Source organism: Heterodontus francisci, chromosome 1 (assembly GCF_036365525.1).
Source record: "Heterodontus francisci isolate sHetFra1 chromosome 1, sHetFra1.hap1, whole genome shotgun sequence".
Taxonomy (NCBI): Eukaryota; Metazoa; Chordata; class Chondrichthyes; order Heterodontiformes; family Heterodontidae; genus Heterodontus; species Heterodontus francisci.
This window is the reverse complement of record NC_090371.1, coordinates 190158181-190176536: the sequence shown is the minus strand read 5'-3', so window position 1 is coordinate 190176536 and position 18356 is coordinate 190158181. Positions and strand designations below refer to the sequence as shown.

At 41.9% G+C, this 18356-nt stretch overlaps 1 protein-coding gene across 4 annotated transcripts in view; it reads right to left on the bottom strand.

Moving 5' to 3' along the window:
• Positions 1-18356, bottom strand: part of LOC137374008 (5'-3' DNA helicase ZGRF1-like) — a 170655-nt gene that overhangs the window by 85186 nt on the left and 67113 nt on the right. For all 4 annotated transcript variants that reach the window (XM_068039758.1, XM_068039787.1, XM_068039778.1 and 1 more), the window contains 6 exons: positions 16541-16740; positions 14321-14466; positions 12581-12727; positions 9695-9809; positions 7374-7618; positions 5325-5484 (listed from right to left, as the gene is read on the bottom strand). In XM_068039758.1, the coding sequence (XP_067895859.1) occupies positions 5325-5484; positions 7374-7618; positions 9695-9809; positions 12581-12727; positions 14321-14466; positions 16541-16740 (1013 nt within the window). The remainder of the gene's footprint in view (positions 1-5324; positions 5485-7373; positions 7619-9694; positions 9810-12580; positions 12728-14320; positions 14467-16540; positions 16741-18356) is intronic.

Here is an 18356-nt window from a genome sequence, read left to right as displayed (position 1 = left end):
TCCCACTCACCATGACCCTCATGCAATTTGATGCCTTTCCCTGATAGTCACCATCACCATCCATCGAGTGAACTCATACCATTGCACTCACTCATCGATCTGTTCTTTGCCCTGATGCAGAAGAGAGCGCAAAACACAGGGAGGAAGAGAACTGGGGGTGGTCCTCCAGTGATTTCACAGTTAACACCTGCAGAGGAGGAAGCAGTGGGAATCAGTTTCGGCATCCCAGATCATCAGAGATGGGAAGGGGACCTCCCAGCAACCTGGTGACAGAATTAAATATCAGCAACCGACATGTCATGTTGCAGTGAGTGAAATATGATCATCTTCACACTGATAAGTTGCAGCATTCTTATTTTATTTGTATTGATTCATATATTTTCTCTCTGCCGGGGCCGACAAGCATGCAGCAGGGGTCCAAGGACCTCTCGAATGATGAATCCTCTGAGCAGCTGATTCCTTCTGCCAGTGCACTGTCACAAGATTCGTGCTTACTATGCACCAGCTCAGATATTTTGGTGGTTCCAGTTAGACAGATAGTTGGGTTTTCATTTTGTGACTCACAGATCTCAAGTGAACTAGAGCAGATGGTGGTGGCAGGGACAGTTGTGGAAAGTCTGCAACCAATGGCGCAGCCCTCTCCAAGTTCTGGATACAAATGCTGCACCCCGGGAATTTTGAGCACATCTACATAAACCCTTTCTTGTGGTTGGACATTAGCTACATACTGATGATATGAAACCCCTTGCGTTTACAAATACTCCTGGTTGATCTGGGGGTGTGCAGACTGTCATGTGTGTACAGTTGATGATACCCTGCACCTGTGGAAAGCCAGCCAGAGACACAAACCAAAGTGCCCGCTCATTCTAACTAGCGTCATCTCAGGCAAAATTAACAAATTTTCCTGCACTGGCAACCCATTAGTGACCTGCCTCATGCATTTATGTGCAGCCAACTGGGAGATCATGGATAAATCTTTAGCTGGGCCCTGGAAAGATTCGGAGGCAAAAAAGGTCATAGAGTCATATATGGCACAGCAGGCCATTCAGCCCATCAACTCCATGCCAGCTCACTGTGGAACAATCCAGTCAGTTCCACTCCCCTACTCGATCCCCATAACCCTTCAAGTTTATTTCCTTCAAGTGCCGGTCCAATTTCCTTTTGAAATCATTGTCTCTGCTTCCACCATCCTCACGGACAGCGAGTTCCATGTCATTACCATGTCATTCACTGTGTAAAAAAGTTCTTCCTCACATTCCCCTGCATCTCTTGCCCAAAACCTTAAAATATATATCCCTTAGTGCTTGTACCAGCAGTTAGTGTGAACAGATTTTCCTTGTGTTATGAACACTGGATCTTGCAGTATGTTTGTTTTTAAAAACAGTGATTTTTAATGTCATTAAGAAGGATTCGGAGGAGACATGTGACCTCACACCAATGCTACCTAGAGATGATCAGGGATCCTGGTTGCCATGTAAACAAAGAAAGCAGAATGCAAGGCTTTCACACCTGAAGAACAATGAGTCTTGCTTTCCCAGACCCTCAGATTGTAAACAGGGAGCCAGGGGTTCTGAAAATGCAAAATCAAGTGGAAATTTTTAACACCTGGAAACAAAGGAAGGCCTGGGTGGTTCTGCTGTGGCCAGACTTATGGACTTTGCAGATTGAAAAAGGCAAATGACTGTTGATTTTCTGATTCTGGATAAATTCAACAAGCTTTCAGAAGTTTGGAGGCTGTAAAGAAGACCGGAAGACACAAAGATCAGTAGTGGCAGCCTCAGAAGAGAGAGACAGAAAACATCTGCTCTCAGAGCACTGATATAGCGAAAAGCTGCTAAGACCAACATGGTCACCAGGGATAGCCTTATTCACAGACCGCCAGCTCAAAAGTGCTTGGAAGAAATGGCAACGAGGGCATTGATTTGAGAAGGACTGGGAGATCCAACCCATTGCAACTGGGAGGAGTTTGGGACTTTTAACTGCAAAGATATCGCTTCAGTGAGGACACTGTGTAACTTATAAATGTGGTCTGGGGTTTTCAACTGTTTTAATAATTTAAAGAGAAATACTTTTTTCTATAATTTAGTTTATTAGCTACTTACAAAGTATTGCTTAGTTAATGTTGATTTTCAGTTTAGTTGTTATAGTAAAAGTCTTAAAACATGAAATCTTGTTGTTTACTTCTTTAAATAGGTCTGGGGAGTTCACATCTCGGGTTTTAATGTGAATGGTCTCACTGAGGTGGTAACGCTTGTCTAACTTATTTAAGCCCGTCATTATCTTGTACACTTCTATCAAATCTCCTCTCAATCTCCTTTGCTCTAAGGAGAACGACTCCAGCTTCTCCAGCCTGAGCTTGTAACTAAAATGCCCCATCCCTGGAACCATTGGAACCAGTCCCAAACTCCTCCCAGTTGCAATGGGTTGGATCTCCCAGTCCTTCTCAAATCAATGTCCTCGTCGCCCATGAATCTCCTCTGCACCCTCTCAAGGACCTTCACAACCTTCTTATAGTGCGGTGACCAGAACTGGATGCAATACTCGCGTTGGGGCCTAATCAGAGCTTTATAAAAGTTCAGTGTACCTTCCCTGCTTTTATACTCAATGCCTCTATTTATGAAGCCCAACATTCCATATATTTTGCTAATCACTCTCTCAATATGTCCTGCCTCCGTAAACGATCGATGTTCATGCACCCCTAGGTCCCTCTGTTCCTACATAATCTTTTTTGTACTATGCCATTCAGACCCTTCTGATGAAAGGTCACAGATTTGAAAAGTTAACTCTGCTTCTCTCTCCACAGATGCTGCTTGACCAGCTGAGTATTTCCAGCACTTTCTGTTTGCATTTACCATGACTTGCCGTTTTCTTAAGGCAATTTTTTATCCAAGTGGACACTGACCCTCCTAGTTCATAAACCTTAATTTTGTTAACCAGCCTTTTATGTGTTAATTTAACAAACGCTTTCTTAAAATCCATATATACAGCATCCACTGCATTCCCTACATCAATTTTCTCTGTTACTTCATCAAAAAATTCAATAAGATTCGTCAAGAATGATCTAACTTTTACAACTCCATGCTGGCTATCCTTAATAAATTCAGACCTCTCCAAGTACCTGTTGACTTTTTCCCTGATTATTGTTTCTAAAATCTTACCCACCACTGATGTTAAACTAACTGGCTTGTAGTTGCTAGGACTGTCCTTACACCCTTGTTTGAATAAGAGTTTCATATTTGCCACTCTCCAATCCTCTGGCGAAAAAAATGGCAGCCCGCCCATGCAGGCTCCATGCAACCAAGACTCCACCCTTCCCTCCCTGACTACCCTCCCCTGCTCCACCATGCAAGCGAGACGCCACCCTTCCCTCCCCGACTACCCTCCCTCCTCCTTCACGTAGCTCCCGCCCATGCCGTCACCGCCATTTCCTGACATGATTCATCCTTGCTGGTGCCGAGCCTGGAGGCAAACATCCATTGCAATGCTGGCGTTAGTTTAGCGGCTGAGGGAAAGAGAGAAGAGTACAGACCCGAGACTCAACTGCACAAACCCAACTGTTGCACGCCATGTTGAAACATTTGTGAATAATGGGTGGCATGGGAATATCGCTCGTTCAGTTAATCTGGCAGGTAGGACTAAATCCTAACTAGGCATAGGGTAATGAGTATTCATGGCATGTAAATTAATGCAAAGCTGCAATCCGCCACAGCGAGGAACCCCGGAATGCCACAAAACTGCCAACAATCTAATTCCTCTAAAATATTCCGCTGTCGGGAATCTGAAAAACCCCCTCCCCCCTAATTATCGCCATGCATGCCACTAAATCCGCCACGGGAGACTACATAAAACTCCCCCCAAGGAGTCAAAGTGAAGTGATTGGTCTGGTTATGACATTCTGGCCCATGACGAACTGTAGCATCTTTTGTAAATATGTGAGAACATACAATTGAATAAATTTACTAGTAACAATTTGGACAGTGCAAGTGCCTTAAATACATTCGAAATGGAATATCAATTCTCTAATGGGCTGTTGGATTTGAAGCTAAATCTAATACTACACATTATAGAAAGGTGGCATTTTCAATAAGCTTTAAGGACATACACCCGCTACCCCACAAAGTCTCATTTCCTGAAAGCATCAACTCATGTCATGACATGTTACCACAGGGAGTACAGCCATCAGCAACTGGTCTAAGTGTCCATTTTCCATACGTAGGCATGGAGAGCAAACTCTACCACCCTGTTCAACTATGTGGCCATTGCAAACGGGTCTGATCATGTCCTCATCCAGCTTCCAGACACTTCAGTGTACTCATACAAGGAACACAAAGTTAGCATACAGGTACAGCAAGCAAGTAGGAAGGCAAAAGGCATGTTGGCTTTCATTGCAAGGGGACGAGCGTAATAAAACAAGGAAGTCTACAATTGCATAGGGCTTTGGTGAGACCACATCTAGAGTATTGTGCACAGTTTTGATCTCCAAATCTAAGGAAGGTTATATTTGTCTTGGAGGCGGTACAGCGAAGCTGCACCAGATTGGTTCTTGGATGAGAGAGTTGTCCTATGACGAGAGGCTGAGTAAATTGGACCTATACTCTGGAGTTTAGAAGAATGAGAGGTGATCTCATTGAAACATTCAAGATTCTGAAGAGGTTTAACAGGATAAACGCTGAGAGGTTGTTTCCGCTGGCTGGGGAATCTAGAACACGGGGTGGGGGGGGCACAACCTCAGGATAAATAATTGATCGCTTAGGACTGAGATGAGGAGAAATTTCTTCACTCAGTGTGTTGTGAATCTTTGGAATTCTCTAACCCAGAGGGCTGTAGATGCTCCATCAATGAATATATTCAACGCTAGGATGGATAGATTTTTGATCGCTCAGGGATTCAAGGCATATGGGGAGCAGGTGGGAAACTGGAGTTAAGGCAGAAGATCAGCCATAATTGTATTGAATGGCGGAGCAGCCTAGAGGGACTGTATGGTCTACGCCTGCTCCTATTTCTTATGTTCTTATTCATACACTTCCAATGGAGAATGTGGCGGGGGGGTGGTGGTCAGTGGTGGCATTGTTCAATTCTAATCAGAACAGGCACCGCGGGAAATTTTTCCCCCTTCTTAGCTTGGGGCTAATTTTACTACTGCAATGGTTAAGATTAGCAATCTATCACAGGTCAGAGACTGAACTTGAGACCTTCCAGGTCTGTTGGGCTCAATGTCACCCTATGTAGGGGGAGGTATTAAGAAAGTTACTTATGAAAAGTCGAATGAAATAATTACAAGAACAGGCTCCACATTTGGTTTATCACGCTGAAATATCACTCACCCAAGCAATACTCTATCCACGGCAACATTAGTAGAGGCAGAGATGAGAAGTTTCCAAGGGACATGCCTGGGACCCTCAACTACTTCGCTTTCTTCAAAAAGATGAACAAGAAATAAAATCACAACAGCCAACAGGAAGCTCTTCCCAGCTCCATAAACACCTAATTAGAAAAGTCACAAAAATACAATATGTTAAAGAAACATATTCAGTTAGTTTTGGAGAACAAAATTTCAGCCAAACACCTCTCTGGCATTGAAGTCTCATTCCCTCAGCTTTTAAGTGATCAGTCTACTTTCGATCATCAATAAAGTGATGGAAGGTGTTGTCGACAGTGCTATCAAGCGGCACTTGCTTAGCAATAACCTGCTCACTGACGCTCAGTTTGGGTTCCGGCAGGGCCACTCAACTCCTGACCTCATTATAGCCTTGGTTCAAACATGAACAAAAGAGCTGAACTCAAGAGGTGAGGTGAGAGTGACTGCCTTTGACATCAAGGCAACATTTGACTGAATCTGGCATCAAGGAGCCCTAGCAAAACTGGAGGCAATGGGAATCAAGGGGAAAACTCTCCGCTGGTTAGAGCTGTACCTCATGCAAAGGAAGATGGCTGTGGTTGTTGAGGTCAATCTTCTCAGTTCCAGGACATCATCGCAGGAGTTCCTCAGGGTAATGTCCTAGGCCCAACGATCTTCAGATACAGAAGCAGTCCGTGTAGAAATGCAGCAAGACCTGGACAATATCCAGGCTTGGGCTAATACGTGGCAAGTAACAGTCGCACCACACAAGTGCCAGGCAATGACCATCTCCAACAAGAGAGAATCTAACCATCTCCCCTTGACATTCAAAGGCATTACGATCGCTGAATCCCCCACTATCAACACTCTGGGGGCTACCATTGACCAGAAGCTGAACTGGAGTAGCCATATAAATACTGTGGCTACAAGAGCAGGTCAGAGCAGGTCCGTGAGTAACTCACCTCCTGACTCCCAAAAGCCTGTCCACCACCTACATGGCACAAGTCAGGAGTGTGATTGAATACTCTCCACTTGCCTCGATGGGTGCAGCTCCAACAACACTCAAGAAGCTCAACACCAACCAGGACAAAGCACCCCATCCACAAACATTTACTCGTTCCACCACCGACAAACAGTGGCAGCAGTGTGTACCATCTACAAGAAAGCACCAAGGCTCCTTCGACAGCACCTTCCAAACTGCGACCTCTACCACCTAGAAGAACATGGGCAGCAGATGCATGGGAACACCACCACCTACAGGTTCCCGTCCAAGCCACACATCATCCTGACTTGGAACGATATTGCCGTTCCTTTACTGTCAGTGGGTCAAAATCCTGGAACTCCCTCCCTAACAGCACTGTGGGTGTACCTACTCCACATGGGCTGCAGTGGTTCAAGAAGGCAGCCCACCATCACCTTCTCAAGGGCAATTAGGGATGGGCAACAAATGCTGGCCTAGCCAGCGACGCCCACAGCCCATGAACGAATAAAAAAGACTTTTTAAAAAAATACTTCTCTTTTTACTTTTTCTTTCTCTCTTAATCCAATCTCTCTTTCCCTCTCTTTATTTTGCTTTCTGTACATGATTTGATATTGAATTCACTATTCTGACACCTTCCTGTTTCAGACTCTGCGCTGTTCATTAACAATTCTTCAATCTGATCGGTTAAAGAGACACACAGTAGCTATCCCTATTCACAAAGGTCCTACATACCCTGCAAAGGGTGCTGCACTGTTTTAATCTCCCGCTAACCGCAACTTGGAGTGCAAAATCTCATGGAGATTAAACATGCAAGGGCAAATCCAAAGAATGGCACAGTGCAGAATGTTTGCCAGCACTTGCGCAATGTAGACCTGCCCAAAAATTAATTCAAGAAGCATAGACATCTGAGTGGGTTGGATAAGCAGTCTTTCTGTGGTATTTGGAGCATCCTGAATGCAGATAAATGGAATATAAAAGTATAAAAATTGGGATAAGGAAAGGAAAAAAAAACACAGGAATAAAAAATTCTAATAGGCATTTATTTGTTTTTACCGTGTATGACTGTGACTGGCAAAATGAGATCCTGGGGGCTCTCACCCTTAGCCATCATAACAGCTACTTGTCTGAATGCAGCTGCCTGATCTGTATTCAGGTGAAACTTCTGTATCATTTCTGTTGCCAATGCAACTGCCCTTTCTCTGCACAACAATTCAGTCATTACCAATGACATTTTTAATGCAGGAGAAACAAATCTTCCTCTTGCAGACTTGACTATTGCTTCATCATTCCCATAAGGCCTACAGATTGAAACAAATATCAGTTTTAAAGGATTATATAGTTTTTCAAATAGTAATACAGAAGCACGGTCTTATAAAATGTAACAAGAAAACTAAAACTTGTCATTTTTTAATACTATTAATGTTTAATAAAATCACAGAATACTGGTTATCAGCTATTTATTTCCAGTATGTTAAGCTGCGAAATTGATTTCAACTCTTCTTCAACCGCCAATGAAAAGAAAATAAACAAAAAAGACAGAATCTAATCTCTTGGCTCTGTAGTTGACTCTTCCCCCATCACCCCAGGATATTACCCACATTTCACATAACACAAAACAAGTAAAACTGAAAATTATGCACCAAGATTAATGTACATTTTTATTTCCCAATAGGTGCCAGTGTTTGAGATTTCATGCAAGAGTGCTTTACAGTATCATGGGAAACAAGAGTAGGAAAAAAAATTAAAATTATTTTCTGGCTGAGACATTCCGGCTTAATGCAAACAAAAGGAAGCCAAGGTTATACAGTAATTTGTGTTCAATTTAAGTTCTATGACCTAGTTCCCTATGATAAATATGCACTTCTATATGACTGCCAAAGAAAGTAAAGTAATTAAATGTAGCCTTCCAAAGCATAATGCAAGTTTATAATGACACCAGAGTTTAATCAATTAAATTCTGTTTAATCCTTTCCTCTATCATCTTGCTTCAATTATAGCTGTTTCTTTATGAAAAAGTCTCAGTTTTGGTTTTTAACAAAAAAGTATGGATTTCTCTTTATGGAAGTACTGAATGGTATGAGTTCTTCAAACCAAAGTAGTAGTGTCCTTCACACACTGGACACAAACATGAACATTAATTATCTACCAGATAGAATAGGGAATATCCATGTTGCTCAGCTAGTAAATAAACTGCCCAGTGAGTAGCTGAGAGATACAGACCAGGAAGGTCTGTGGTATGCTCACCCCCACCAACCGTACTCTCCCTACCCTGGTCAGTAGTGAGTTAGATGATTTAAGCCAGTTGTCAGTTGAGGCACTACAATTGGTCTCAGTCCCACTGGATTAGGGAGAGGTAAAAAGAGCAGCTCAGCTTCTTGCTTGGGGAGAGATGGTGGCCTAGTGGTAATATCATTGGAATAGTGATCCAGAGGCCCGTGTTAATACCTTGGTGACATGGGTTCAAATACCACTATGGCAGCTGGTGGAATTTAAATTTAATTAATAAATAAAAATCTGGAATTGAAAGCTAGTCTCAGTAATGGGGCCATGAAACTATCATCAATTGTTATAAAAATCCATCCGGTTCACTAATGTCCTTTAGGGAAGGAAATCTGCCGTCCTTACTTGGTTTGGCCTACATGCGACTCCAGACACACAGCAATGTAGCTGACGCTTAACTGCCCTCTGAAACGGCCTAGCAAGCCACTCAGTTGTCCAGGGCAATAAGGGATGGGCAATAAATGCTGGCCTTGCCAGTGACACTCCCATCACATGAAAGAACAACAAAAAAAATCTAGCATCTCTACTGGTTAAAAATGCGCATGTTGTTAGAGACAAAATGGAACAGAATTTCCACTGGTAACTTCAGGACAAGATCAGCTGAAACCCGACAGAAACTCCAGAAACCCTGACGGTATTTCAGAACATCAGGAGAATGCTTGCAGAAATTATACCCCCATGTGTCTTGGCCTTAATGTCACGCCCCGCACCCCCCCCCCCCACACCCCCAGCATCACACACACATGAATAATGTCTATGAGGGCAGACGCTGGCTATGAAACTAGAAGTCAATGGCTTTAGGTGAGAATGGGAGAAAATTGGAGAAAAAAGTACTAAAAAACCCCACAAACAATATATAATTTTAAAAGAAGACAGAATATTAATTTTTGAATATCGGAGAAAATGATGCATCAATTGACTTAAGTTTAATCAAATATTGCAGTCAAAACTGGCACGTTTAATCAATAACTTTTATAATTATAGCTCCACATATCATTAAAGGTTTTCAAAACAACTTCTGAATTGTGAGCCTATAATTATTAATTACCAACTTGAAGATATTTCACTGCTTAAAACAAAACTGAATGACTTACATTCTGAGTAAATGTGGCAGCAGAGGAAGAGAAGCAGGATTGACATATTCCTGCAAATTTCTCAGACAGGTAAGTTCAGTGCTGGCATTACCAACAAACAAGGCATGAACAATCACTGGGACAACAAAAGAAATTCCAAGAATTAGTTGCCTTTCACTTCTAGATAATTGCAATGATTTTAAACAGTGTACATATAAGTACTGTTTGTACATGATGAGCAGGCAGACTCAAAGTTAGCCAGACATTTTTTTTTGCTGGCCCATAGATCCAGAGATGTCGGGAACATTGAAAGAACCAATCCCTTCAACAAGCTTGAAGAAGCTGGGCAAAACAGGTTGTGCAGTTGGTTAGCACATTATCCTTTCACCTTTGAGGCTTAATTTCAATTTAGTCCAGACTGATGGAATGAAGGATCCTCCCACCTTACACCCCATCATTGCCTGAAAAAGTCTTATTCCAACTCAGATCCCAGTTTTCCAAAATATATGTGGAGTCATAAAATATTTCGGAGTAATTTTCACTCCCAGGACAGGTTAAATACTTAAAAATGGGAAACCAACCCCATTCCGCTGCGAAATCGCCTACTTCCAGTTTAACCAAAGCAGGTTGGGAGTTGGACGAGTAACCTGCCCCTGAGAGGTGGGTCAGTAGTTTTAATATGTTAATGAGTCTGCGTGCCATTTGGATTTGGTTGTGGGCCGGATTATTCCCAGGGCTTGAGAAACCCAGAAGCTGAAGGGAGGTGAGAAATGCCGGATCCATCAGGTAAATGCTTTATCCACACTGCTTGTGGGCCAGGAAGAGGAGTGCTTACCCACCACCACCCCCCAACCCCAAAATGACCCGATGCTGCTCCTCTGAGGAAGGCCTGCCAAATCAAGTGCCAATTAGGCACTTAAGTGGACAGTGGAAGGCCTTCCCCAGGATCAAAGACCTTGGTGACTGAAGTCCCGCCTGCTGAGAGCTGTCGGCCAATCAGAGGCCAACAGCTCTTTCACCGTTGGCAGCACCACCAAGGAGGCAGTGGCTGCTGCCGGTACTAGACTCACCCGAGGCCCTGGAATCAGGCCGTAGGTAAGTCACAGCAGGAGGGGCTTTGCAGAGTGGGGGTCACAGGGGAGTGGGGTGTAGGGGGTTCGGCAACAAGGCCGGGTCCCTCATTCAGACATGAAGTGCCTCTTAACGAGAGACTCCCCCACCGGAGCCGGCAAGTAACCTGCACAGGTTTTCTTGGCATGCTTCCTGTGCAGCAACAGGCCTGCCTGTCACTGGGCTAATTCTGGCGGTGGCAGGATGACACCCTTAATTGGGCATTTATTGCCCACTTAAGGGCCTCAATTGGTGGCAGGCGGGACTGGAAGGCCATTCACAGGTCTTCCTGCCCCTGACTTAATTTTTGTGGAGGTGGGAAGCTGGTGGGGCCCCCCTGCCGCCACCATCCCACCTGATTATATGCTCTCCCTGCCTCCAAACCTGACCTGGGACAGAGCATCAAATACCCTATCATTTTGTCAAGCAACTGAAGAACTATTTTTAAAAAAACTCTTCCTCTTGCTGGCATTATCAATACTGCATAAAATGATAAAATGCTATTTGAAATTATATTGTACTCAAGTAACTATATTCCTGAAATCTACTGCAATGGAATATTAGGTTTTTGACATTCTTACTAAAAGTCTGGGGAAACGGTGACCAAAGATTGATTATGCTTTCCCTTTGCTGCTTTCAATAACAACTTACTTTTTTAGTGTCTGTTTTGTTCATGTACTGATTGTACTTTATGTCTCTCTGATCAACCAGAGAAAATAAATAGCCTATCATAGGCTCTGTTTCCAAAAATAAAACATCTTTGGTTCAAACCAGTTAATCCAATTTCTCAATATACTGTTGAGTAAAATGGATTAAATAAAAAATAGCATATCAAAATGCAGAAAAATAATTTTTTTAATTCTTTCACGAATTGTGAGCATCGCTGGCAAGACCAGCATTTGTGGGTATTCCTAGAACTAAACCAACCCCAACTTGCCTCAGCTAAACTGGAAGTAAGCTTTTTTGCAGCGTGTTGGGGTTGGGTTTAAATCTAGAAATATCCCCCCACAATACCAATCTTTTTAGTTCATTCTGACCAAATTCCTAACTGGATGAGTGCAATGGAATGAGGGATAACCATAGTCATTCAACTGAGCAAAGTCCTATCTTCACATGGTGAGTCAAACAGGCATTTTAACCCTCTTGCCCTGTTGCCTTGCAGCACCTATGCCCATTCTTTATTGGAGACCCTAGACAGTGAGTGTCAGCAAGCTATTCCACAGTACCACACCACAGCTGCATCTGACGTTTTCTTCATCTCTGATGCTGACACTTATATACTTACAATATTGACAACAAGATAGCCATCAGGATCAGCAGCTTTGGAAAATTAACAACCCCCTGTCCCCACAATCCCAAAACTTTGTCCACATTACTTGTAGCAAACGTTCATCCTATTGGCCGAGCAAAAGATTGATACAGCCTGTAGCCCTTTAATGACCTTTCCCTCCCCCATGGAATTGAATGCATCAAAAGGAGCTGCAAAAATCTGTATTGCAGGAACAGTGAAAGAAGAAAAAGATAAGACCTTGAATAATCAGAGAAACTTTAATGACACATATGACACAATAGATAGCAATGGAAGAGTTACCGAAAAGAGGATTAAAAAATATTGTTCTAATTGTTTTCTGAGTGCAAACACTCCCTCTTGACAAATGCATTTCTTGCTACCATTGAGTAAAGATGTGATTTATAACCTAGTATAAATACTTTTAGCGCTCAATGGAAAATTTTACAAAGCACTTGTGTCAAGGTGGGAGGGGAGGAAAACAGAACACCACAAAATAAAGTCCTTACTGTCTGAAGGCCATTTGGAAGGAGAATAGCCTTTCAGTGGCAAAAGCTCTATTTCGCTGGTTGATGATGGTCCATAGAAAACACTGCAAGCGATGAAGGTATCCAATGGATCAAACTTCAAGGTTTTTGAAACAACCCAGAGGTCATCTGTCACAATTTAAAAAAAATTAAAAATAAAACAAAACCAAGACAATTAGTGACATTCATTATCCAGCTTGTTGAAATTATCAACAATCATTATTAATAGACAGATTTGATGGATTTACCTGCACATTTAATTTTTTGAAACAATTACCTTTGAAGGAAAAGTTTAATTTGAATCTTTATTTAATTGTTACTTTTTTGTAAATTACTTTGTTATTTTACAGACTTTCATTTCTAAGGATATTATAAGACAATCAAGAGCAGGAGAAAAGCTTCAGTAGTTTCACTGGCATTTTACAGTCACTGATGCCTTCAAATAGCACCCATAGCTAAACTATTCCCGTACAGCTTACAACACTGGCATCTACTTGACAAAGTTGAAAATTCCCCAGGTCTGTCCGGTCTAAAAGCAGGATAAATCCAAACTGGTCAATTATCACCACAGCTGCCTACTCTCAATCAACAGCAAAGTGATGGCAGGCATGATCAACGGTGCTATCAAGCGGCATTTACTCACCAATAACCTGCTCACTGATATTCCGTTCTGAGTATAAATCCACTTTGCCCAGATTGACCACTCAGCTCCAGACCTCAGTACAGCCTTGGTCCAAACATGGACAAAAGAGCTGAATTCCAGAGGTTAGGGGAGAGTGACTCCCCTTAACTTCAATGCAGCTTTTGACCGTGTGTGGCACCAAGGAGCCCCAGTAAAATTGAAGACAATAGGAATGAGGGGGGGAAACTCTCCAGTGGCTGGAGTCATACCTCACACAAAGGAAGATGGTTGTGGTTGAGGGAGGGCAATCATCTCAGCCACAAGAACATCGCTGCAGGAGTATCCCAAGCCCAACTTTCTTCAGCTGCTTCATCAATGGCCTTCCCTCTATCATATGGTCAGATGTAGGACTGTTTGCTGATAACTGCTCAGCTCTATTCGCAATTCCTCAGATAATGAAAATGAAGCCTGCATGCAGCAAGACCTGGACAAGATCAAGTTTTGGCTGATGTGTGCTTTCCACCATTTGTATATCAAAAATGTTGGGTTCATCGGTTGCTTCTTAGGCCCTGCGCCCAGCATTCTGAATTAAGCAGGAGGTGAACTGGGGCTACTATGCAATCACTCAAAGAGCACAGCCCTGCATAGGCTTCATCCTCCAAGAGGGATATTCTTCTCAATTTTGGTTAAATTATTGGCAGGTAGCACATTGATTACCTCTTTTTGCTACATCATTGGGCCCCCAGAGCCTGTACCTGCACGTCTCCACCCCAGACCAGCACAACCCCCTAACAAAGGCCATGTGGTATAGTAATAACTCCTGGGTTGACAAATTGATCATGGCTTGGGGGGAATGGGTTGGGCGGAGATGCCTCTCTACCTCATGTAACTGCCAAGCAGAAAGTTAGCTGCATAACTGAAATTATATATCTATATGTGTAATAATGGTATTATTCTAAACAATATATAGAAGGGAGCAATGAAATATATTTCACAAGTGAGGTTGAATGGATAATTTGAGCAATAAATGTACTCTATTTAGACACAATTTGCTTCAGCCTTAATTGTGAATGCTTTAAACTGGAACATTTTAAATGTACCTTTATTGTAGACTGATGAGCTCTCTTTCCTGCTTAACCGAAGATATAATTTAGTCTTACAGCAGCTTTCCAAATCCCCTTCCTTATTTATTACTTCTTTCAACTTGCCACGGTAAAACCTCTTTCTTTGAAAAGCAGATGTTTTTCTGCAAGCAGTTGACATAAAAAGCAGTTCATATTAAATATGTAAAAACATATCCAACATAATCAATTTTCAAAATAAGGGGGAAAAATAAAAGGCTACTTAAAAAAAACCTAGTAAATCCAGTAATGCAAGTCAAAACATTTTAAAATATTATACAACAAAAATACAGGTAGCCCAATAGTATTTCTGCATACTCCCAAAAAGAAATTCTGGGGCTATTCTTGAGGGGTCACGAATGGTCCCTCTAAGGGACTGCTGGTTAAGCCAATGCATGGCACATTCTCTGCACATTTGCAGCTGAAAATTGCCATCGGGATCCTAGAAGCAGCGTGTTTAAGCAGTCATACACCAAAACAGGGGCATATTTGCAGGTCACCAGAAAACTGCATAAGACAGGCCCTAGGCATGAATGGGGCAGCTAAGGTGCCCCTTTGATTCAGAACTGCCGGAAACTCATTTTTAGGCAAGAAATCACCCTTATTGTGTTTGTGTCAGCTCTTTGCTAACTCTGAGGCCAGGAATGTCTTAACCCCCAGCCAAAGAATTCACTGCCGCCCAGTATGCCCAGTGAATGCAGGTGCACTGCTAATCCATGGTCCTTCTTTGCTAATTCTCTGCCCAAGAAATTTGAACCAGATCTTTTCTTATCACACTGAACTTTTTCTTTATCCAGTCCCAAACACTTACGCTCCACTCTTCATTGTCCTTTTCTATTTTCACATTGAGCCTAGCTATGTTGAAGTGGTTATTTCCCAATTGTTATCCTTCTCCCACATCACTTATTTGTCCCACTTCATTTACCAGAACTAAATCTAGCAATGTTTCTTGGTTTTACTAGAAACATACTGATCTAGAAAGCTGTCCTGAATATGATCTAGAAAGTGTTATCTGCACATTAATTCCTTTCACTATCTTTATTCCCATCTAACTTAGGATAATTAAAATTACCTATTATTGCCCTGTTGGTTCTTTCATGTCTCTCTGAATTGTAAGCAAATTTAACCACCGCTCCCCCCGCCCCACACCCCACCAGCAGCCTCTACTTTGGTGTTCAACACCCTGTAATTTAAAATTGGACATGCACCATTTCCCTTCCCGTTGTTTAATTCTATCCAGAAGGATTGGGTCTCTACAACCGCAGTACATCTTTATATTCTGGTGCTGAGATAGAATTCTTTATTAATATTACTACCCTAACATCTTCCCCTTTTGTGAAAATATGATGACCAGGAATATTAAGTTCCCAATCATGGCCAAACGTAAACCACACCTCCATTATAGATAATACATCATATTCCTCCATTGCTATTGATGCTTCTAACTCTAATTTTGTTTGAATACTTTGTCCATTCACATTCATACCACTCAATCCTGACTAATTTTGAAGGGTACTACTTTTTCCAGTGACAACAACATAAAACATGATCCTAGCAAACACTGGCATCTATCTGTAAGGGGAGACTGGCCTATGGGGATCATGAGATACTTAGCCCAAAACTTAGGCCCCCGAAACTTGAGAAAAGCTCGTCAGGGGGAAGAAACATGGAATCACATGAATAACCTAATCAAACGGTTGATGAGGTGAATAATATGATCAAGGAAAGATGAGAGCAGGGAAGAGAGTAAGATGGGAAGATGATGTAATTAAAGAAACAGCTTGTCAAGTAAACCTCCTGTAACTGTATAAATTCACTGCTGAAACATTGTACTAGTAGAAGCCCTACGATCACTCCTGAGAGCAGGACTTCTCCTTGCATGCTTGTAATAAAGATCGTTTGTTTGCACCAGGGCAAGCCCTCACCCTTACATATACATCCAATATAGTTTGTGTAGTTATTTTCCAGTCAATTTGACTAATAAGCATATCACAGATACAAAAAATGCCACTTATGCGGAGTGCTTAATTATCCTGGAAAATAATGCCTTGCATTTCAAAAATTATTACATTTTAGCCGTGATTCTAAAAACTAAACATTAATTGAATTCCATGAATCAACAAAAAAAAATTAGATCATAACAGGTTATATTTTAGATCATAACACTGCCACCAAAACACAATCAGAAATAAAGCATACCTTACATGAAGCAGACATTCACTATACAGAGGTATGTACTGACTTCGAATGAAGGCACCTAAACTTTTGGCATCAGACAGCTTCAATTTAGACTGGGGCTCCATTTTCTGCTCCAAATCACTGGGCTGCAGGTGATCTAGCCATTTGAAAAACTTACACTGGTCTGTTTTAGAGGCATCACAAGTATAGAATAAACGACCCTGCAAGAAAAAGAGAGGAAATACAATTCAAATTACAGAATTACATTCTTTCAAATGGAAGAAAGGAAATATCTGAACAGTGACTATGCTGCCTGAGGTATACAGAAAATGCCACATACTTCTGAGTAGAATACTGAAATATGTTATGAGTGAACGTGATTCCATTTAAGTCTTTTGTACAACTGCCCAAAAATAATTGAATAAAAACTAAGTGTTGTATTTTTCTGATGTCAACTTTAATCATTTTAAGTAATCTTTTCACCATTTAAAAGGAAAATGAAATGTAGAACATACACATTTAAAGGACAACTGTGCCCTGCCAATATCTCAGTGGGTTGTTACGACTGAGGTGGGAGGAGTGCATTGTCTTTTCTAGTCCCACTTCTCCGCAGGTCACAACATATATTTTAAAAATGTTTACCCAATTACCAATTCGGTCAATCATATACTCTACTCTTTATCCCAGAATAAAATACACCAACCAGTTTTCTTTAATAAACAACAAAATAATCAGTTTATTATCAAACAAGACTTATCCAGTAACGAAGCAAAGCATTAACACACAGACTGAAAAATGAAAGTTCCCTTTTAAAATTCCCCACACACATACACATACTGAAAAAAAGTAGAAATTCTCTCTGCAGAGGTCTGTAACAAAAAAGACAAGAAAATACTTTAGCCAAATACTTGCTAATTCTTGAAGAAAAAAGAGAAGATATAGAAGGAAGTCAGTTGTCCCTTTTGGTCTGGTGTGCGCATATACAGAGACGGGTGACTGGGATCGTTTCTAAAGCAGTTCTTCTCAGGCTGCGTTGAGAATTAATTTGGCAGGATTTTCCAGCTTCTCAGAAGAGATACAGCACTAGGGATGTTAGCTCTCTCATACTGGATCTTTGTAGGGTTTCTTCAAAGAGGTAGAGAAAGAGGTGAGCTGGATGGTTTCTTTTTCCCTGGCAGGCACACCACCCCCCCCACCAATGACATGAAAGGGGCAGGCTGTCCGTCCCCAGCAATGGCGTCAGCTGCCCGTGCGCAGGTGTTGACGCCATTTTTAAACGGCTTCGTGCCCAACTTTGCATTACAATATTTAAAGGTATATTGATGTAAAGAAATTAAATAAATTTATCTTGCCCCTCTCCCATCCCCCCCAATAACCATAGAATTAATTACTTGCCCTCTCCTCCCCCAAAACACTTACTTTGTCCAGCTGACCTTCCCCCCACAAAGTGCATAAAATGTACACGATAAACCTTCCCACCATCCCCCTACACCAATAAGGGGGAGGGACCTGATTGAAGTGTACAAAATTATGAGGGGCATTGATAGGATAGATAGGAAGAAACTTTTTTCCCTTAGCAGAGGGGTCAATAACTAGGGGGCATAGATTTAAGGTAAGGGGCAGGAGGTTTAGAGGGGATTTGAGGAAAAGTTTTTTCACCTAGTGGATGGTTGGAACCTGGAACACACTGCCTGAAGGGGTGGTAGAGGCAAGAACCCTCATATTATTTAAAAAGTATTTAGATGAGCATTTGAAACGCCATAGCATACAAGACTACGGGCCAAGTGCTAGAAAATGGGATTAGAATAGATAGGTGCTTGATGGCTGGCACAGACGC